This window comes from Bufo bufo, chromosome 1 (genome assembly GCF_905171765.1).
Source record: "Bufo bufo chromosome 1, aBufBuf1.1, whole genome shotgun sequence".
Classification (NCBI taxonomy): Eukaryota; Metazoa; Chordata; class Amphibia; order Anura; family Bufonidae; genus Bufo; species Bufo bufo.
Window position 1 is genome coordinate 830,692,049 of NC_053389.1, and position 22,873 is coordinate 830,714,921.

At 46.4% G+C, this 22,873-nt stretch overlaps 1 protein-coding gene across 1 annotated transcript; it reads left to right on the forward strand.

The window, feature by feature from the left end:
- Positions 1-786: 786 nt before the first annotated feature.
- LOC120990070 lies at positions 787-22,231 on the forward strand (the record flags this gene model as incomplete). Its single annotated transcript, XM_040418587.1, has 4 exons — positions 787-1,563; positions 9,650-10,583; positions 21,042-21,207; positions 22,201-22,231. Coding segments are annotated over 4 exons (1,908 nt in total), but the record flags the coding sequence as incomplete, so codon positions are not given.
- Positions 22,232-22,873: the final 642 nt, after the last annotated feature.

Here is a 22,873-nt window from a genome sequence, read left to right on the forward strand (position 1 = left end):
TCCTTCCGAGGTTTGCCGTAGGGGGGGGGCTTGTTTTTTCTGTGGGGGGAGGGGTCATTTCATTAATGTCTGTCCCTCCTTTCTCAAAAACAAAAGACCGGCGGAAAACTACTAACCCCGGGCTGTGCGGAGGATGTCAGCCGGGGGGTATACGTTTCCTCCATACGAACATCTCAATTTGTGTTACCAGCGGTCATTGTTTTTGGTGTTAAGACGGAGTCTATTTCTGTTTTTCTAGACAGTGGAGCAGGGGTAAACTTGATTGATGCCCATTTTGCCCGCACTATGGGTTTGTCTCTCTGTACGCTGCAGAGACCTATTCCCGTATTCGCTATAGATTCTGCTCCTCTGTCTCAGAGAAACCTCACCCACATTGTTCGTAATTTACACCTTCGGGTAGGGGACCACCATAATGAGTGTCTTGCATGTTACGTTCTGGAGGGCCTTCCCTCTCCGGTGGTATTGGGTCTTCCCTGGTTGGTAGCGCACAATCCAGTGGTGGATTGGCAGGCCAGGGAGATATTGGAGTGGAGTGAGCATTGCAGAGAGAATTGCTTAAATAACAATTGCTTAATCGCCTCCATAGCTTCCCTACCTACATTTATTTCGGACTTTGAGGACGTTTTTTCTGAAAAGGGTTGTCAGAAAATACCACCTCATCGTCCTTATGATTGCCCGGTTAACCTGATTCCCGGGGCAAAATTACCCAAGTCCAGGTTGTATAATCTTTCGGGTCCCGAGAGACAAGCCATGAAAGATTATATCTCTGAGAGTCTGGCTAAGGGACACATCAGACCCTCTTCTTCACCCGTGGCTGCAGGGTTTTTCTTTGTTAAAAAGAAAGATGGGGGCCTGCGTCCTTGCTTAGATTTCCGTGAGTTAAACCAGATAACCATCCGTGACCCATACCCTCTTCCTCTCATTCCTGACCTTTTTAATCAGATTGCGGGTGCTAAGTGGTTCTCCAAACTTGATCTTAGGGGGGCCTACAATCTGATTCGTATCAGGGAAGGGGATGAGTGGAAGACAGCTTTTAACACCCCTGAGGGGCATTATGAAAATCTAGTTATGCCTTTCGGTCTGACCAATGCCCCTGCTGTCTTCCAACATTTTGTTAATGATATTTTTAGTCATCTCATCGGCAGGTTTGTAGTCATATACCTAGATGATATCTTAATTTATTCGGCTGATCTGAAAACACATGAGGTGCATGTCAGGCAAGTACTGCAGGTCCTACGGACGAATAAATTATATGCGAAAATTGAAAAATGTGTCTTCGCTGTTCAGGAATTACAGTTCCTGGGATATCTATTATCTGCTTCAGGTTTCCGCATGGATCCTGGGAAGGTCCAGGCAATTGTAGATTGGGATCTTCCTGAGAACCTTAAAGCCCTACAACGGTTTTTGGGTTTCGCTAATTTCTATAGAAAGTTCATTAAAAATTATTCAGTGATCGTTAAACCCCTTACCGATATGACTAGGAAGGGGACGGATTTTTCCAAATGGTCTGACGCCGCTAAAGATGCATTTTCCTCTCTAAAGGAGAGGTTTACCTCGGCACCTGTTCTAATTCAACCTGATGTCTCCCAGCCTTTTATTGTCGAGGTAGATGCGTCAGAGGTGGGAGTGGGAGCTGTATTGTCTCAGGGTCCGTCTCCTGGCAAATGGCGTCCTTGCGCTTTCTTTTCCAAAAAATTATCTTCTGCGGAGAAGAATTATGATATTGGAAATAGGGAATTGTTGGCGATTAAACTGGCGCTTGAAGAGTGGCGTCACTTCTTAGAGGGAGCAATCCACCCCGTCACGGTGATTACGGATCACAAGAACCTTCTGTACCTAGAATCGGCTAAGCGTCTCACCCCTAGACAAGCTAGGTGGTCGCTATTCTTTACCAGATTTAACTTTGTAATTACCTATCGTCCTGGGGCAAAAAATACCAAGGCAGACGCATTATCTCGTAGTTTCCCTGGAGGGGGTAATGTTTGTGATCCGGTACCTATTTTACAAAGAGGAGTGGTTGTCTCTGCTGTACACTCTGTTCTAGAGGGAAAGGTGTTAGAGGCTCAGGGGGACGCCCCGGCCTCTTGCCCCTCAGAGAAATTGTTTGTACCGTTAAACCTGCGTCTTGAATTATTAAAAGAACATCATAATTCGGCACTTGCTGGACACCCGGGTAGTAAAGCAACCTTGGAGCTTTTATCTCGTCGTTTTTGGTGGCCAAGGTTGCGTCAGGATGTAATGGATTTCGTGTCTACTTGTTCTACTTGTGCACGCGCGAAAGTCTCTCATACACGTCCAGCAGGGTCTTTATTGCCACTTTTCATCCCCAATAGGCCATGGACACATCTGTCAATGGATTTCATCACTGACTTACCGTTGTCGGCGGGTAAAACTGTTATCTTGGTAGTAGTAGACAGGTTTAGCAAAATGGTACACTTTATTGCGCTACCCGCACTTCCTAATGCTAAAACTCTCGCTCAGGTGTTTATCAGTGAAATCGTGAAGCTTCACGGGGTCCCTTCCGATGTGGTTTCGGATCGGGGAACCCAGTTTATTTCTAAGTTTTGGAAAGCTTTTTGTTCCCGTTTGGGGGTTCACTTGTCCTTTTCCTCAGCTTTCCATCCTCAGTCGAATGGACAGACTGAGCGTACCAACCAAAACCTAGAAACATATTTAAGGTGTTTTGTGTCTGAAAACCAAGAGTTGTGGTCATCATATTTACCGTTAGCTGAGTTTGCCATAAATAATCATTATCAGGAGTCCACTGGCAAGTCACCATTCCTTGGTGCATATTTTGTACTTTCAAAGAGGGGGGGTCTTCTGGGGTTCCCGAAGAGGAAAGGTTTTCTTCATCTCTTTCATCAGTATGGCAGAAGGTGCAAGTTAACTTGAAAAAGATGAGTGGTAAATATAAATGCATGGCCGATAAGAAACGGTCGCCAGGTCCGAGCCTAGGAGTGAATGACTATGTGTGGTTGTCTACTAGGAATATTAAGTTGAAGGTTCCTTCTTGGAAACTGGGTCCTAGGTTCATTGGTCCCTATAAAATAGTAGCCGTCATTAACCCTGTGGCTTTTCGCCTGGAGCTACCTCAGACTTTTAAGATCCATAACGTCTTCCATAAATCGTTACTCAAGAAGTATGTTCCACCTCTAGAACCATCGCCGCTGCCACCTCCTCCTGTCATTGTGGCTGGTAATCTGGAGTTTCAAATAGCCAGAATTGTTGATTCTCGTCGGGTCCGCCGTTCTCTTCAGTATCTGGTGCATTGGAGGGGTTACGGTCCCGAGGAAAGAATGTGGGTTCCAGCGTCAGAGGTAAACGCCAACAAGTTAATTCAGACTTTCCATGCCTCTCATCCGGAGAGACCTGGTCCTGAGTGTCCGGAGGCCCCTCGTGAAAGGGGGGGTACTGTCACGAGGGTATCAAGAGCCACGTCTGACTCCGTTATACCCGGGGTCAGGAAGTCGCAGCGGGTGGCTGCGCGCTCTATATCGAAAGATCACGTGGTTTCTTTGTGATTGTTTTCTGTGTTTGCCTTGCTATCCTTTTTGTCTCTCTCAGGGATCCGTAGCTTCTCCTCCTCAGCTGTTTCTTGTCTGCCACTCCCTACCTCCTTATATTCTCCCCTCACACTTCTCTAGTTGCCAGTTATAGAGCTTCCTGCCTGGACATCTATACTGACCCACTGGAGTGGTTATCCTGGTTGTCGTTCCTGAGAGCTACCCTCCGGATCCCTGTTGGGCTTATTGTTGTCTCCTGTCGTCGCCCACCTGGGAATATATGTTGAGTCCGTGTTGTCTGTCCTCCCCTTGGTGTTTTCCCTTAGAGTTAGTGGTGCGGACTAGTGTTCCCATCGCCCTGTTCACTACCTAGGGCTCAGCTCAGGGAAAACCAGGGCTTTAGGCACGTGATCGGCGTACGGGTGAGGAACCCGTCTAGGGACGTCAGGGCAGCCAGGTGCCAGCCGCCAGGTGAGTCAGGGGTCACCATCTTCCCTCTCACTTGGGCAGGGCCTTCCTCGTTCCCTCCCTCTGTCTCACGTATGTGATAGCCACGCCGACCGTGATACTACAGGTGACATCTCCTCTGATGTAGATCTTCTCTGTCATCATCTTCTCCATTCGGTTGGAATAACTTCTCTCAGCCGCGCCTCGTCTCTGCAAAGTGTGACACACAAATAATATGCTGACGAAAAATGAGTGCCCCCCATAGTAACAGTACTCCTCATAGTCCCAACAATAGTCATTCCCTTCTAGAATGCCCTCAATAGTAATACTGCCCCCTACAGTGCCCCAACAGTGATAGTGCTTCCCAAGAGTGCCCCCATTAGTAGAAGAGCCCTCCAGTATTAATAATGCCCTTACAGAGACCTCAGTAGAAATATGGCCCCCTATTTTTCCCCCAGTGGTAATAAAGCTATCTACAGACCCCTCAGTAGGAATAAGCCCCCACAATGCTCTTAGTAGAAATAATGCAGATCTATAAGTCCCTCCTATAGAGCCCCCAGTAATAATAAAAACACCTAATGTCTCCTGGATTTAAAATGCCCCCCACATTGCCCCCAGTATTTATATTGACCCCTACTGTTATAATGCCCCCACAGTGCCCCCAGTATTTATATTGCCTCTTACTGTTATAATGCTCGCCCTGAAGTGCCGTCAGTATATATATTGCCCCCTACTATTATAATGCTCGCCCTGAAGCGCCACCAGTATTTATAATGCCCCCTGCAGTGACCCCTGTAGTTATATTCCTCCATTTACTGTCTTCAAAGATTATAATTCCTCAGCCCCTCCAAAATACAGTCACATGTAAATAACATCACACCATCTCTCCTGCCCCCTCCAATATATAGACCGACGTAAATAACATCACCCACTCCCCAGACGCCTTCAATATACCGTCCCATGTAAAGAACATCACCCCCTCAATATTTAGTCCCATGTAATATCACTCCCTCCCCTAGACACCTTCTACATACAGTCCCATGTAAATAAAATCACCCCCTCCCCAGCCACCTCCAACATGCAGTCCTATGTAAATAACATTACTCCTCAACATTCAGTCCCATGTAATATCACTCCCTCCCACAGCCACTTTCAACATATATTCCATGTAAATAACATCACCCTGCTCCAGCCACCTCCAACATGCATTCCCATGTAAATAACATCACCCCCTCAACTTTCAGTTCCATGTAAGTAACGTCAATCCACCCCACTGTCCTATGTAAATAACTTCCCTCCCTTCAGCCCTAACATACAGTCCCAGTTAAATAACTACAACTCCCAACATTGTTCTGCTTCTCACACTGAGTAATCCTCCCTTCACTTTCCTAACCACAGCTTCTTCCCAGGACTTCTATTTACTGCTGAGCAGTCCTCTCCTGCACTGGTCACATGATGGTGACATCATGGCAGGTCCTTTTCAGCTCCTGCATTCAGAGCTGATCACATGGACTGTGATGTCATCACAGGTCCTTCAGATCTTGCAGGGCATTAGATTCAATTGTATTGCCATCCTGAGGATGGCAATACAGTTGTATCTAGCAGGCAGGCAGGACATTCGGGGCCTGGGACAAAACATTAGGGGCCCAGGCCTCTTTAGGGTGACGTCATCGGCGCAGGCGCACTGAGGAAGTGCTGAGGAAGCGAGCGTCCTTCTCTCAGAGCGCCTGCGCCGAATGAGGTGCAGACGCGGGATTTGAATTGCAGACAGGGCCAGTCGGAGGAGGAGAGCGCTCCCAGGTCCTGTCAATCAGCAGGAGGAGGGGGCGTTTTGTTGAAAAGAGGGTGCGGTGGCTACCAGTAAGTAGACGCCCTACTTGCTGGTAGATAGGTAATTTACATATTATAAAAGTTCTTTAACCTAGCAACGCTCCTGACAAGCACCAAACTGTCAAGCTGTGGCCCTTAGCAAACAGAATTGACAGACACATGAAAAAAAAAAAAGCAGAAAGAGTGTTGGCTTCTTCCTCCACCTCCACCGCCTCTTCCACCTACACTACCACGTCCACAGCCTCCTCAACTTCCTACTCCATTTGGACCTCCGCATCTTGGTTCGAGATTGTTAATTTTCATTTTTATGTATTTTTGTTATTTTGCAGCCCTCTAGTCCTTTCTATGACTTTTTTACAGCCATTTTAGTGCCCCAAAGTTTGGGTCCCCATTGACTTCAATGGGGTTCGTTGTTCGGGTCAAGTTCAGAACCTGAACTGAACTTTGAAACAAAGTTCGGTCGAACCCCTCGAACCCGGTCATCCAGTGGTCTGCTTATCCCTACTCATTACTTATACTATGTGGTATATTTTGTGTGGTTCTGTATTGTCTGTACATGGTATGCATGTATATATTGTATCCATAGTATATATAGTATATGTAGTATGTGGTATATTTGTGGTATATATAGTACGGTACATGGAACATGTGGTTCTGAATTGCCTGTCTTGACTTGTGCACAGGTCCATTTATTTTTTCATAGTTTTTTTTTTCACTCTGCAATTCCTTTAAGATTATGTCTCAGTTGACCTAATTCATGTATTTCAAGGAGCCCTCCCTGAAATCTCCAGATACTGATTATTCTACACATGAAGGTATAAAATGGTCGTATTTCCGAGCTTTATTTCATTATTTGACTATTCCAAGTGTGATTTTTTTATTTTATTGTAAGGCCAGAATATGGTGTAATTGGCTGTAATATTATCTGCACGTTTTGAACATCAGAGATAAAACTGCGCTGAGCTAAATACGTGAAATCATCAGATGGATGTAACATGGACATGTCTTAGACCCTGTGTCACCATGGACTGGTGTAGGCTAACCTGGGAAATATAGTCTTAGGGAATCCTTGTCTCCACCTTTAACCCCTTTACTAAGGTATGGTCCATGCTTCATGGGTTCTTCCTAGATTGTTTTCCTGGCTGTAAATGTAATATAGGATCCACATCAAACAACTGGTTTCCATGTTCACTACTTCAGAAGGAGCCTCAGCTACATCTCTGGGTGTAAATAGCCTGAAGAAGAATGATCCAGCTCTCAGGTCAATCTGCATTTCATCTCCATGAGTCCACTATAACAGGCAGCAGACTCTGTATGTTCAGTGTGACTGGATAGGACAAGGACCTTACACTGGAAACATGAGGTGAATTCATGGAGGATAAAAACACATTGAGCGGAGAGCCGACAGTCAGAGACAAGGGAAAGGCATAGTCAGAAGTCAGATAAGATGCAGGGTATGGTGTCTGGACATGATCAGCACATCCAAACAAAATGAAGTAAATGTACCAGTGTGCAACTCCACCATGCAAAAGCAAACAAGCACAGAAGATCCATCAAATTGTGATCAAATTGTGAGAACTAGGAGGTTATCTCATGCAGATAAGACCCTACACTAAGGGCACGGCCACATGGTCAGGTTTCCTGATGCAATTTTGGAAGCCAAAATCTGGATTGGATCATAAATGGAGAGAAAGTATAAGGACAGATATGATTTCTCTTTTTGGAATTCACTCTTTATTTTGGCCTCCAAAATTGGATGCAGAAACCTGTGGCTGTACCCTGAAGAACTCACCTCTGCTGGGTCCAAGCCTACAAATGAACTCAGGGCAGGAAGGATCCAGAGATTATGCTGAAAGTAAAAAACAGCCTTGTATAGATTGGGGGAGTTCAAAACTGAGACAGAGACAAAATTTGCACAAAGGACTTCAAAATATATATGTATATTCAAAATAGCAGTAATGCTGTACATAACAATCCGTAAATTCAATGTTTGCAGGTGTCTCAGCAGCTTCAGAATACTGCTCGTCTTTTGGGCTCCTTTGCTTTTTGCACTGTGTGCACCTGCATGTTTATCTCACGTTAATAAGCAAAATCCAGGACACATTTGGAAAGATGAATACTCAACGTAGCTGGTGCGCCCTGGGTTTCTCTTATCTACATTACATGGTTGAAGAATCCTTCTTTTGGTTTATCTCAAGTTCTTTGGAGGAGCTGGCATGTTCTGTAGTAGTGCGCATTGAACTGTACATGTATGGTGGGTCGGAGCCTCTAGCTTGGTCATGCACTCCTCCTTCTATCCAAGGCAGTATTTTTTAGGACAAAATATAGCTGGATCTCACCTGCATCTGTTTGCTGTAGGGTCTCATATCTACAAGGTTTTCTTGATGGGACAGAAAGGCCCACAAACAACCTGTGCACAAGAACCTCACATACATGTGTACAGTGAACATATGGATGGCAGTAAGATAAGGCATGATAATCCATATACAGAGAGCTGCTGCACCATGTGTGATTATTCCTGTCAGGGAAGGAGATTCTCTTGACCTCATACCTCTATATACTAAATCTGATGGGGAAACAATGAGATACTGTGCTGTAAAAATAACACTTGACAATTACGAAAAACAAGTGCCAGACAATGAACAAACCAAGGAAACTGGCAGATTTCAGCTCTGAAGCCAGAGGAATTATAAATGAAGCTCTAGATTTATCTCAGAAACAATACAGGATAAACAATGTATGTACACAGTGACTGCACCAGCAGAATAGTGAGTGCAGCTCTGGAGCATAATACAGGATTTCTGGTAACTTAATATTTTCTGAACATCTAAATCAAAACAAAGAAAAGTTTGTGGGAGATTTAGATGTAGAATTTACGAGAAGAAAGAAAGAAAAGGAGGATTGATTAAAATGTTATTTGTTGAGGTTAAGAATCTTTTCTGTTGTTTAATATCATCCACATCCAGTTTTGCTCATGTGGACAGTGGTTACAGAGTCAGTCTTGGGAAGACAGAGAATATTAAAAAGGGTGTCTTTCTGACAAATAGAATGATTACAGCTCAATGTCATAAAGAAACATCATTACACTGAATACAATGGGGGGGGGGGGGATTCATCATGAGAGGAATTTTTTAAGTCAATTTTGCAAAAGTCCTCCGAGCCCAGCACCGCCCCGCGTCCTCCGAATCTCCTCCTTGCTGGCTGACGTCACAGAGCTGGAGCGCCGAAATCTCGAGATGCGCGAGCTAGCGAAAGCGTAGTTCGTTCCCTGTGCTGATGCCAGTACAGGGAATAAACATGATGCCGACACTGCGCATGCGCTAGCTCACGCATCGCGAGATTTTGGCGCTCCAGCTCTGTGACGTCAGCCAGCAAGGAGGAGATTCGGAGGACGCGGGGCGGTGCTGTGCTCCTTTCCGCTTGACTCATCTCCGGACACAGGACTCATATCAGGTCATTTGCATATTGATCAAAACTGTTTTTTAACACAGTAAAAGAGCAGAGAGCTGTGGGGACTGGGTATTGCAGATGAGCTAGTGGCCATCTAGCAGCCCATGTTCCCAGCTCTATGCACAAAATCCTGGTGACAGGTTTCCTTTAATAAGACACACCGTCACAGGGGATAAATCTGGAGTAAATCAGCTTGACAGGCTAACCACATCCACTTTCCCACCCACTTATCAAAGTGTTACCATTTGAAACCAGACTGTAGGAGAGCAGTTTGATTACCACAGTGGCCAGAGCAGAAGGACATTGTATCTCATGTCTCAAGTTTGATGCTTTTTTACCATTAGGAAAATATTTTAATTATAACAAAAATAAGTGATATACACTTTATTAACATTCATTGCTTACTTTGTCTTCTCCAGATGGTCTTGACAAATAACATCACCTCTGTTAGCCTTCTGGGAATTCCTAATCTTCAAAACTTCACATTTATGTTCTTCTCTCTACTAGTTTTTATATACTGTGCAACCATTTCTGGAAACCTTCTCATCTTGTTCTTGTATTTAGTGAGTAAATCCCTTCGATCACCCATGTACTTCTTCATTACACAGCTTTCACTCTGTGACCTCCTGCTCTCTACAGATATTGTCCCCATGCTTCTTCATACCATTCTGTATGGAGGGACCACTATGACTCTTCCCAGCTGCATCATCCAGTTTTTTTTCTTTGTCATCTCAGAGTCCTCGGAATGTCTTCTTCTGTCAGTGATGTCCTATGATCGGTATCTGGCCATCTGTAACCCCCTTCGTTATAACTCCATCATGAATAATACGTTTTGTGTGACATCAGTAGATATCATTTGGTCGGTTGGCTTTATAGTGACATTGTATTATGCTATTTCAATAAATAATTTGTATTTCTGTGGACCACACGTTATTGACCATTTCTACTGTGATTTTGAACCTATCCTGCAGCTCTCTTGCTCTGATACATCTATAATTCACATCCAAATTCTTATACTGAGTTTTTTCTTTGCAATGTTACCTTTTATAATCATTGTGATGTCCTATGTCTACATTGTCATTGCCATCGTGAAGATTCAATCCAATACCGGAAGACATAAAGCCTTCTCCACTTGTAGCTCCCACCTCGTTGTGGTTTCCTTATTTTATGGGACAATAATCATTGTTTATATGTTTCCTACAAAAGGACAATCTCTGCTCCTGAGTAAGGTCTTGTCTCTGATGTATACTGTGCTGGCCCCACTGCTCAATCCTATCATATACACCCTGAGGAACAAAGACTTCAAAGAATCTTTTCAGAAGGTTAAGTATGTTATAAAAGAGTCCATTCACAGTATGTTTTCAGTGTAAGTTGGGGGGTATACCCCAGGGATGAGGGGGGATCTCCAAACATATACAGTATCCTTGTCGAATGCCTCCAACATATGCCACCAGAGTGCCACACATGACTCATAGGCTCCCATGCTGAATAAAACAAATTATACTGATATATCCTTTGGGTAAATAAGGGTTTGTGTACATTTTGACATACTGTATTATAATATTGATTATCTTTAAATAGTGGCAACAATGAAATAAAACAGACATTACAATAAAAAAAATTAATTAAAGTGGTTTTCTTAGATTTTAATGTTAATGAACTGTTCTCAGGATAAGCCATCAATTTCTTTTTCCTAAGAAGTGGTAATAAAAACCCACTACACCCTACGGCAGATAGTTAAGAGAGTCTCCCTGTTGATAATTTGTGTGAGAGCTTTTATCATTTGGGCTTCCCTGAGGAGTAGTTTGGGGAGGAGGTTGGTGACCACATGCATACCTGTGTTGATGGTGGTGGTAATAGTGGCGCCCATAGACACAGCAATTATGGTTGGGTGCAGAGACAGTGGCACTCTGGGAAAACGCAGATCAGGGGAAAGTGTCTAAAGAAGCCACTCACCATCTCACAGTCTGATAAAAGCTGCAGGGAGGGTGAGGACTTTGATGACAATTCTGTGCTGGACAGGACCTGGGAGCTGAATCGGGGTGCCAGAAGGAGGCAACATCAGAGGGGGGTGAGGGTTGCAGCAATAAAGAGCAGAGGCCACATATCTCCCAAAGAACAGCCAGAGCCACGTCTGCTTCGGGTTCTAGTGATGCCGCTGAATCCTGCAGTACCCATGGCACAAGTATTTTTTTTAATTGGGGTGCAGGTCAGGTAGTGTTATACTGTAAATAGAGATGAGCAAATCGAATTCAGATGGTACATAGATTTCTACAGAACCTGTTTGGTTACACACTAATACTCTATTTTGTCCTTCTTCTGATCCATCACAAAAATGTCTCAAAAAATAGATCCTGTCTCTTGAGCCTCCGCACGCCATCACACAGTCAGCATTTGGTCCGTAATTCATCAATATTGTTAAGGCCAATAAAAAAATTAAAAAAACAGGAGTGGATTCAATACAGACATGGCACATGATTAGAATATTTGCGTTTTATAACCACTCCTGCTTTTGGCTTCCAAATCATGAGTATATCCTGATGCAAAATAGGGACCGTGTGATAGACGCCTTACAGATGTTCCAAAGACAGGATCCTTTGTCTTTTTCCTTTTTCCGTCCTTCTGACAAATCAGAAGGGACAAATAAATGTTAATGTCAACAAGTTAACTAGGGACACTAGTGGCCCAGTCACAGAGCGGAGAGAATACTAACTGCATGAGTAGTCAAAAATAGTGGCCCAGTCACAGAGTGGTGAGGTGGCAATTGCATGAGGAGTCAACACAATGGCCCAGTCACAGAGTGGTGAGGTGGCAATTGCATGAGGAGTCAACACATGGCTCAGTCACAGAGTAGGGGGGAGTCAAGCAAATAAGGTGTCAACGTAATGGCCCAGTCACAAAGTGGTGAGGTGGCAACCGCTCTGAAGCCACACTACTGGCCATGCTCATCAGAGGTTCCAGAATTAAGTTGCTTCCGAAGGAGCTGGTGCTCCTCCCGCCCCCCTCCAGAAGCCATGGCAGTGAAACTTGAGCACAGAGGGTCCCCCTGGTAATAACTTTGTAAGGATGGACGATGGCACACAGCGGCCAACAGACTACATAGGATGTCTTGATAGTAATTAAGTTTATCCTTCTTCTCAGCGGGTGGAAAAATGGCCCCCATTTTGAACCGGTAGCAAGGGTCTAACATGGTGGAGACCCAGTAGTCATCCCTCTGCCAAATGGTGATAATATGGATATCATTACGCAAGCAACTGAACATGCATCTGGCCATTTGCGCAAGGGACTCGGAGGGACTCCCTGCCTCCATCTCCACTGCATACTGCTGTGGCTTGTCAGGTCATCTTCCTAGTCTTCCTCATTGCCCTCTAGCTCCTCCTGCTCCTCTAAGGTCACCTGTGCAGAAAAACCACCCATTTCTGTATACATTGCTTGTGCGTGACTGTTCTCCTCCTCCGCCAGTTAAGCCCCCACGGGTTAAGCCCCCACAGGTGTGGCTGTGAGATGTAGGCGCCACATCTCCTATCCCCTGACCAGTCACATTTAGCAGCATCTGTTCCAGGACATAAAGGAGTGGAATCACTTTGTTCATTCCTTAGTCCTGGTGACTGACAAATAAAGTGGTCTCCTCAAAGAGCCTCAGTAAACGGAAGGTGTCACGGATATGCTGCCACTGGCTAGCGTCAAAGTTACACATGGGACTGCTCCTGTCCGCCTGCATCATAAAGAAATTGTTTACAGCTTTCCTCTGCTCATATAGTCCGTCCAGCATGTGTAGGGATTAGTTCCAACGGGTGGAAACGGCGCATATCAGGCGATGTTGGGGAATTCCATTCTGCCTTTGCAGCTCAAGAAGGGCATGCTTTGCAGTGTAAGAGTGGCTGAAGTGCATGCACAGTTTCCTGGCTATTTTAGGATGTTTTGAAGTTTGGTGGAAGACTTGAGGAAATGCTTTACAATGAGAGTAAAGACGTCAGCCCTCCTTGATGCAGCGCCGACTCAATGTTCTTCCTGTTGTCAGTGACTATGGTTCCAATTTTTTGTTGGAGAGGAGAGTGCCACAATTCAATTTCCTCTTTCAGGACGCAGATAAGTTCCTCCCCTGTGTGACTCGGTTCAAACCAGGTGCAGAACACTGTGACACCACCATGCTCTGCATATATGGTATGCTGGAGGAGACCCCGAATTGTACCTGCAGTGGAGGCTGAGGACAAGGTTGAGGATAAGGAGGCTGAGGAGGACATTGGACCAGGACTCACAGATTGAGAAGGCAGAGGTGGCATTGCCATCACCTGGTGCCTGGGAAGGAACCACATTAAGTCAGTGGGCCATAAAGGACATATATTGTCCTTGACCATAGTCATAGCTCCCCATGTTGGCGCTGCCATGAACTTTAGCAGACACCGACAGGCTCAAGGACTGGCCCACCTTCTGCTTAACATATGTATGCAGGGCTGGTACTGCCTTTTTGGAGAAGTAATGATGGCTTTGGACACTCCAGCTTGGCTTAGCAAAAGCCATCAGCTCTCTGAAAGGTGCCAAGTCAACCACATGGAAAGAGAGGGACTATATAACCACCAGCTTGGCCAGGAGCATGTTCAGCTGAATGAGTGCACGCATACTGTTGTCTTTTTGCAATTGCCTTGGTGATCGATTGGAGGCGAAACGAGTGGCGAGGAGTAGGAGGAGCAGAAACATCAGGACCAGTTGATCATGGGAAGGAAACACAACTTCCTTCTGCTGAGGCAGTGGAGCCATGACTGCTGGAGAAGGGGGTACAGGCCACTGGGTGATGCAGCGGTTGCTGTGTCAGGCTGTTCCAGTACATTAGCACCACATTTTTTCCAGGCCACTTTATGGTGATGCTGCATGTGTGGATGCAGGGCCGTGGTGCCAATATTGGCACCCTAACCAAGCTTCACGTTCTGCCTACAGATTCTACAAATGGCCATGCTGACGTCCTCTGTCGGCTTGATGACAAATTCCTGCACCGCGGAGTATGGCATTTCCCCCCCACCACTCTGTGCTGAGTGCCTGCTACCACTGCCTCTGTGAAGCCCTGCACTGCTAGTTCTTTCCAGACAGGCATGCTCCTAAGTAGCAGCCGGTCTAACACGGACACGTTTGGCTCCAGACCTCACACTGTTGCTGCCACCCTGCTAACACCCTGCTGGCTCTGCCGCTTTCTCATGTGCAAGCTGCAACCCTCCTCCCCGATGATGATGAAGCTCCCTCCTCCCCCAGCTCCCACGTGCGATTGGCTACCTCATCATCCGCTAATGTCTGCACGTCATTGATGTCACCCTCACCATTCTCAGGGCCGCAAGCCTGACCACTCACAACACCAGCTCGCACGCGACTCTAACCAACGGGCACAAGGACTTGTCATGGATTGCCAGGGCGTACTTCTCGTTTCGGCTGTGGGTTGCCTTTAGGTCTCAGCCTCTTGCAGGTGCCTTCTGGACCGAAGGGACTGGGATAAGTTTATGGGGGGCCCTTCTTTTAAGAAGAGGGCCTGCAATAGTCTGCAACCTTTTTGGGTTATCGGTTATTGGCCTTGTAGCTAAGATCACCTGTAGTGTCTGTCCATCTCTTTTTAATATCTCGTACGTCCCCTATATGGCGACCATATATTAAAAGAATTTCCTCTCCTACTACAGTTAGACGGATGTAAAAATAGTGTTTATCATTTAAAAAAATTTCCAGAGTGTTAAAGACACACTCCACAGACAAGTTTCCTCTCCTACTACAGTTCGACGGATTCAAAATGGTTGTTCTTAATAACTAAAAACTGCCTTAGTGTCAAAGACAAACTCGACAGACAAATTTCCTCTCCTACTACAGTTGGACTGATGCAAAAGGGCTGTTCTTAAGAAAAAAATTATATATTTTTCAATTTTTTTTGTTTGTCTTTAAGTTTCTGTAGGCCACAAAACATTGAGAAATGGAAAAGAAAAAGCACAAAGTGCGCTGGAGTATAACAATGGCTGGGTGTGGCCAGTAAATATACAGCACTAGCAGGATGGCCCGGCTTCGCACGGGTATATTTTGTCTATTTCATTTAAAATGTGTGTGTGAGGTTGAAAGATATCCACCGTGTTCCCCATAACCTTTACAGTACCCCTCCCCTTAATAGTGAACTCCATGGCAGCCCACCCCTTTAACCACCTCAGCTCCACTAGCTTAAACACCCTTAAGGACCAGGCTACTTTTTACACTTCTGACCTACACTACTTTGACCGTTTATTGCTCGGTCATACAACTTACCACCCAAATGAATTTTACCTCTTTTTCTTCTCACTAATAGAGCTTTCATTTGGTGGTATTTCATTGCTGCTGACATTTTTTTGTTATTAATTGAAATTTACCGAAATTTTTGCAAAAAAATGACATTTTATAAATTTTTCTCAAAATGTATTGTTCTACATGTCTTTGATAAAAAAAAAAAATGTTTGGGTAAAAAAAAAAATGGTTTGGGTAAAAGTTATAGCGTTTACAAACTATGGTACAAAAATGTGAATTTCCGCTTTTTGAAGCAGCTCTGACTTTCTGAGCACCTGTCATGTTTCCTGAGGTTCTACAATGCCCTGCGTGCGCGCGTTCACAGGAAATCTCGCGTCTCGCGAGATGACGCCCCGGCGCGTCCACTCGGAATAACAGGGCCGCCGCAAAGACGCAATCCTGCGTACGGCGGTCCTGTAGTGGTTAACAGTGACCTTCACAGCCACCCTCCCCCATAAGTGCTCTCCACAGCGGCCCATCCCCTTAACACTGACCATCGACAGCACCTTCCTCTTAACATTGACCTCCACAGCAGCCCACTCCTTAACTTTGGCATCCATAGCATCTCGTCCTCTTAACAGTGACCTCCACAGTGGCCTGCCATCTTAACAGTCACCCACAATGCTCCGCCCCTTAAAAGTAAACTCTACAGCACCCTGCCCCCTTAACAGTGACCTTCCTAGCACCCACCCCTTTAACAGTGATCCCCCCACAGTGCCTGCATCCTTAGCATTCACCTGCACAGGACCCCTCCTCTTTAACAGGGGACGGGGACGAGCCTCCCTAGCATTGTGGATGACTCTAGGGAGGCTCGTCTCCATGCCCGCCTGCCACTGGCTGCTCCCCCCTGACACCGGATGTTTTCATCCACACGCGGGGAGAAGCTGCAGGGGCGGTGCGGGGACCAGGAGCAGCGCGGGGAGCGAGGTAAGTATATTCACTGTGAGGGGCCCGTCATATTGGAAACATTTTTATAGTATTGGGTAACCCCTTTAACAGTGACCTCCACAGCACCACGCCCTCTTGACAGTGACTTCAAACAGTGAAGCAAAATGGCTGAGTTTTTATGGAAATTTGGTATAACTGTGTACTGTATGTCAACAAAGAAGGACATGCGAGCTTCAATTGGATAATATGGGCCATGTGACTGTGTTAATGGCAGTTAGAATATAAGTGAAGCTGCGAGCTTCTATTGGCTAATACATTTTTTGGGAACATCTCAGGAACAGTACGTCCTAGAGAGCTATGACCCGACCTAAAATCTTCCTGGACACCTGATGTACCTATGTGTCAGATGTGCTGCAGATCGGTCCAGTCATTTGGCCCTGCATAAAGAACAGACAGACAGACAGAAATAAATTTTTATATATATGAGATAAACTTTTTTTTTTAATGTATTTTTACCTATGTTTTTTGGTTACTGTAGGCCCCAGGAAATGCAATAATATAAGGTAACGTATCTAAAATTAAACATAAAGTTCATAAGGGCCTATCCCATCTAAAGGGGAGGCCTATTGTCTCAGGCACGGGCAGCCTTATCCACCATTTAGGTGTTTATGTGGACACCATCTTGAGACCTTTTGTGTGTGCATTACTAGGGACTCGATGGATGTCCTGAAGAAACTTGATGGTGTCCAGATCGATTCTGATACCCTCCTTGCCAGCCTTGACTTAGAGGCTTTGTACAGCAGCATTCCGCAAAAAAAGGGCTGCGAAAAAGTGGCACAATTCCTACAGGAAAGAGGCGAACATCTACATCCGCACAATAATTTAGTGTTGGATCTCCTACATTTCATCCTCACCAAAAACATCTTCCTCTTCGACAGAAAGATCTACCACCATCTCAGGGGAGTAGCGATGGGGAGCCCCTGTGCCCCAAGTTTTGGCAATCTCTACATGGGCTGGTGGGAACGGAATGGGGTTTTCGGGGAGAATGCCTCCAATTGGCCTCAACACATCATACTATGGCTCCACTTCATAGATGATGTGCTCATCCTGTGGCAGGGCACTGAACATCTGTTCTTTGAATTTGTAAGTGCACTTAATACCAATGATCTTGACCTATTGTTTACGGCCGAAATCCACAGGGATGAGATTACCTTTTTGGATTTAAGGATAGCCAGGGGTCAAAACGGAGAGATAGTCAGCAATGTTTTTCGCAAACCCACAGCGACCAACACCCTGTTGTATTGGAATGGCTGGCACCCTCAGCCCCTAAAATGAGGTATTCCTCGAGGACAATACCTCAGAATATGGCGCAGGATTTACGGGGCACTGAGGAGAACTAGGATGTCAATCAACTGGACATGGGCGTGCCAAAGGGTGAGAGGACGGAGCCCCTAGGTGCTCTAGCATATTATAAAAGTCTTTATTTTGAGGGAACGGCGGCAGGCAGGGAGTTAAAAATCATACAGTTATGTTCTGCTGACATTAGCACATCGCTAGTGTCAGCCGGCTACATAACGATTGTTCTGATGACAGAAACCCTTTAAAGGGTTTCTATCACTTGGTATGACATAATTAGCTGTCAGACACCAGCGATCTGCTAGTGTCTGCTCTGGCCAACCATCCTACTATAATCACTTGTGGGGCAGCGGTTTTGCTAAAAAACTAACTTTTATAAATATGCTAATGAGCCTCTAGGTGCTATGTGGGCATCATTAGCACCTAGAGGCTCCGTCTACCTTCATACACAGCCGCCGCCCAGCGCGTCCCTCCAGCCCGCCCATGTCCTCCTCCGTGTGACGCAGCGGCCGAATTCTCGCGCATGCGCCGTGCGCGGCTGTATTCGGCGCATTTGAGATGTCTGAGCTCGGAGCGGTCAGACATTCAATGCGCATGCGCGGCTGTATTCGGCGCATGCGCATTGAATGTCTGACCGCTCCGAGCTCAGACATCTCAAATGCGCCGAATACAGCCGCGCACGGCGCATGCGCGAGAATTCGGCCGCTGCGTCACACGGAGGAGGACATGGGCGGGCTGGAGGGACGCGCTGGGCGGCCGCTGTGTATGAAGGTAGACGGAGCCTCTAGGTGCTAATGACGCCCACATAGCACCTAGAGGCTCATTAGCATATTTATAAAAGTTAGTTTTTTAGCAAAACCGCTGCCCCACAAGTGATTATAGTAGGATGGTTGGCCAGAGCAGACACTAGCGGATCACTAGTGTCTGACAGCTAATTATGTCATACGAAGTGATAGAAACCCTTTAAGTAGAAATAGGGATACATTATTAAATCCTAGGCCCAAACCTGAAGGAGAAAATATGGCACGCATCACTGAAACTTTTGACACGGCACATACCGAAGTGAGATAGATCCTTAATACTTACTGGGACATTTTGATATCGGACCTGGTATTTTGAGATTGGACTCAGGCATTGGCACACAGGAAATGCCCCCGCCATATCATGCCGCCGTGGACGTAATTTTAATGACCGCCTGGTCCACAGTTTCTTTCAAACTCCTAGGCCCACTTCCTGGCTTAGAAGTAATGTCACAGGGACATCCAGACCTAAATGGTGGTCCAACATTTGGGGTCCAGGGATATGAATTAATAGCAGGAGTGCTAAGAATCTCACTCCCCTTGATCTATATCTATATTCATATTTATCCCAGGTTGCCCCATTAATCACGCCTCCACACTGTCAATGGACGTAGACATACAGTCCACTGTACCCTGTTAGATATCCCTTGCTAACCCTAAGACAGCCTGGGATTGCAACATTGTGGGGTGTGAGCCTGTAATACAAGGGCAATTGTCCACCAATAGATAAAATCCGAGGACTTTAATAAAGATTTATTATTATTTTTGATTTTAGTATCTATACAGGCAGTGGATTTTTAATTACTGTAGGCCCCAAAACATGGGAAATGGCAAAGAGGACCCACAAAGTGTGCTGGAGTATAACAATGGCTGGGTGCGGCCGGAATACTTCTCTACTCTGGCCAAGGGAAGGACAAGTCCTGTGGGATCCATGCAATGTTCATTTTAATAAACGTGGGCTTGTCCACATTGGCTGTGGACAGGCGGCTGCGCTTGTCCGTGATCACTCCCCCCTGCCGTGCTAAACACATGTTCAGACAATACACTGGCTGCAGGGCAGGCCAGCACCTCCAAGGCGTAAAGGGCAAGCTCAGGCCATGTGCCTAATTTGGAGACCCAGATGTTGAATGGGGCAGACCCAACAGTCAGTACGTGCAGACGTGTGGACACGTGTTGTTCCACCATGTTGCTAAAACGCTGCCTCCCGCTAAGATGGTCCGTGTCAGATGGCGGTGCTGGATGTTGTGCCGTGCTGACAAAGCTTTTCCACATTGGCTGGTGATAAGCAAACCCGGACCGCCACGTTCCGGTCCATGCCAAACATTACAGTGTCCGGGTACCAAACCCAAACACGCCAAAGTAAGTGTTCACGTTCGTTGTTCTCAGTTTAAATAAAGCTTGTTGAAATGCTGTATCACAGCCAATCAACAAGCATTTAAGCTTTGGGCACTTGGAAGCCATCACAGTCATACCTAGTATTGGCATGGCTGTGATTGGCCGACACACCATGCGACCATGCATGCAAAAATGCTGGATCACATGGTGCGCCGCCATTCTGCTATCACTACTGTAGGACAGGACGCTGCTGCAGGCAGGGACAGTGTTAGGCCTTTATTATTTAAAAAAACTGTGCTGGTGTCCTGTAGGCATTACTGATGGGTACAATACAGCTCCTCTGCACCAGTGAGACAGAAATACCAGACCTTATCCTGCGGTTCAGTCTGAGGGTGATCTGTTGGCATTTTTGTTCGGTCCAATCCCACTCCTTTGCACCAGTTACAGGGAAATATAATAGTTAATCAGTCTGTTAATTGTGGGTGAAACCGACTTATTTTTGTGAAAAAAACTTTACTTGCCACCGTCACAGGGAAATAGACCAGTTAATCAGCCTGTTAATTAGGTCGGTGAGACATACCAATTTTTTTTTTTTTGCTAAACACTTCTTTTGCATCCGTGACACGAATATACAATTGTTTGTCTGTCAGCCAATTCTGTGTTTGACCATAACAAAATGAGGAGAGCATCAACTAGGGGACGTGGCTGCTGGTGTTGGTGGAGCTACTGCTCCAGGGAGAGGACGTTGTCGCTCTGTGCCAGCTACATGCCCAAATGAAACACTTTCCTCTGGTTCATGCAGGCAAAAGGAAGCTTTTCATCATTTTGTATGCCCGAATTCTGCTCTAAGAATGGTGAGGCCAGAACAAGTAGAGGTGGTAGTAGACTGGATGGCTGAGAGTGCCTCCAGTTCCTTCACATTGTCTTCCACCCGGTCCAAAGTGCACCGGTTGGCACCGGCGACTCACGGGCACGTCTTCCACCTTAACCCCTTGCACATCAGCCAAGCAGTCTGAGCCCCAAGTCATGCAGCAGTCACTTATGCTTTTTGATGACTCTGCTGGTGGTGTTTTCGTGGGCCATCCACCTAGCCCTGCCCCAGAAGTGACAGAGATTGAGTGCACTGATTCCCAACCACTTATGTTTGAAGATGAGAACGGGGAAGAACCACCGCAGCACGTGTCAGATGACAATGACGCAACACAGGTTACAACTGCTGGGGCTTTCTGGGGCAGTGTGCAGACCGGCCAGGAGGGCATGGGTGAGGAGTGGGTGGAAGATGATGTGGAGGATAATGAGGTTCTACACCTCACATGGTATCCAGGTCATGCCATGGACGTGTGCAGTTTGGAGGAAGAGGTGGGGTCACACAGCGCCAGCCACACAGCAAAAGAGGGAGCGGGTGGAAAAGAAGTGCAGCCGTCTCCAAGCCAGTATGATTGCTACTGCTCAACGTGCCAAGAGACATAGCACACACAAAGCCAGCGCAAAGGAGTTCCCTGGGGTGTCAGTTCTTCAGGCAGTGTACTGACAACAGGATACGGGTGGTTTTCACACTGTGCTGTCAGAGCCGGAAGCGAGGCATAAATGTTCTAAACCTGAGCACGACCTGCATAATCCGGCATCTAACTGCAAAGCACGAGCTGCAGTGGAGTAGACACCTCAAGAAACACAAAAGATCTTGGCCTCTTCTCCCCCCTCTGAAGCAACTGTGGCACCTGCCACCCCCAAGCATCTCCACACTGTCTCATGGAAGCATTCAACTCTCCATCCTCCAAACACTGGAGAGAAAGAGGAAGTACCCCCCTAGCCACCCGCGATCCCTAGCCCCGAATGCCAGCATTTCTAAATTGCTGGCCTTTGAATTGCTGCCATTCAGTCTGGTGGAGATGGAAATGTCATGGCGGCAGCTGTCCCACGGTACATGGTTTCCAGCCACCACTACTTTTCCAAACGGGCCATCCCTACCCTGCACAGACAAGTGGCGGAAAAAAATATGGTGTGTGTTGCGCAATGCCATCATTGTCAACATCCACTTAACCACCATCACGTGGACCAGTAAGTATGGGCAGGGACGTTATATCTCCCTAACCGCCCACTGGGTAAATGTAGTGGCAGCACACAGCGGTTTGGCACATGTCCTACTGTCACCGAGGCTTGCGGGATGTTTCTCGGTGCCTCATGTTTCCTCCTCCTCTGCTTCCTCCTCTACCGCCTCCTCATCACGTCAGCGCAACACTTGCACCACCAACTTCAGCACAGCCAGGGGGAAATGACAGCAGGCTGTTCTGAAACTTATATGTTTTCAGGGAAAGACCCCACACCATGCAGGAGCTGTGAGCGGGCATGGAAGAACAGACCGATGAGTGGTTCGTGCCACTAAGCCACAAGTCTGGCCTGGTGATGTGCAACAACAGTCGAAATCTCGTTGCAGCTCTGGGCCTAGCTGGCTTGACGCACATCCCTTGCCTGGCACATGTGCTGAATTTGGTGGTGCAGAGGTTCCTGAAGAATTACCCCGATATGTCAGAGTTGCTGCAGGAAGTGAGGGCCGTCTGTGCGCGCTTACGGCGTTCTCACCCTGCTACTGCTCGCCTGTCTGCAGCTTAACTTCGGCCTTCTCTCTCACTGCCTCATATGCGATGGAACTCCTGAAAGAAAACCGAGGGCTGGGGCCACAGATTCTGAGGGTACACGATGCCACATAGACACAGACAGCGGGTCTTTTACAACACTTGTGTTTACTGAACAGTGAACAAGTAGCTGAGCAACAGAATGCTAACAGAGCATAAACGCACAGTAAGGATAATACTGCCTAGCACTAACCCAGTACTTGCGTAATTTTCGCCAATGTCCATAAAGAAGCCTGGCTGCGCCTGATTATTCCTGAGCAAGCTTTAACATCGGGGTGCACCCTAAGTATTGCGTTATATTATTTGTAATCCAAAGAAGGTGAAGTCTGTATCCTGCAGCTTTCATATA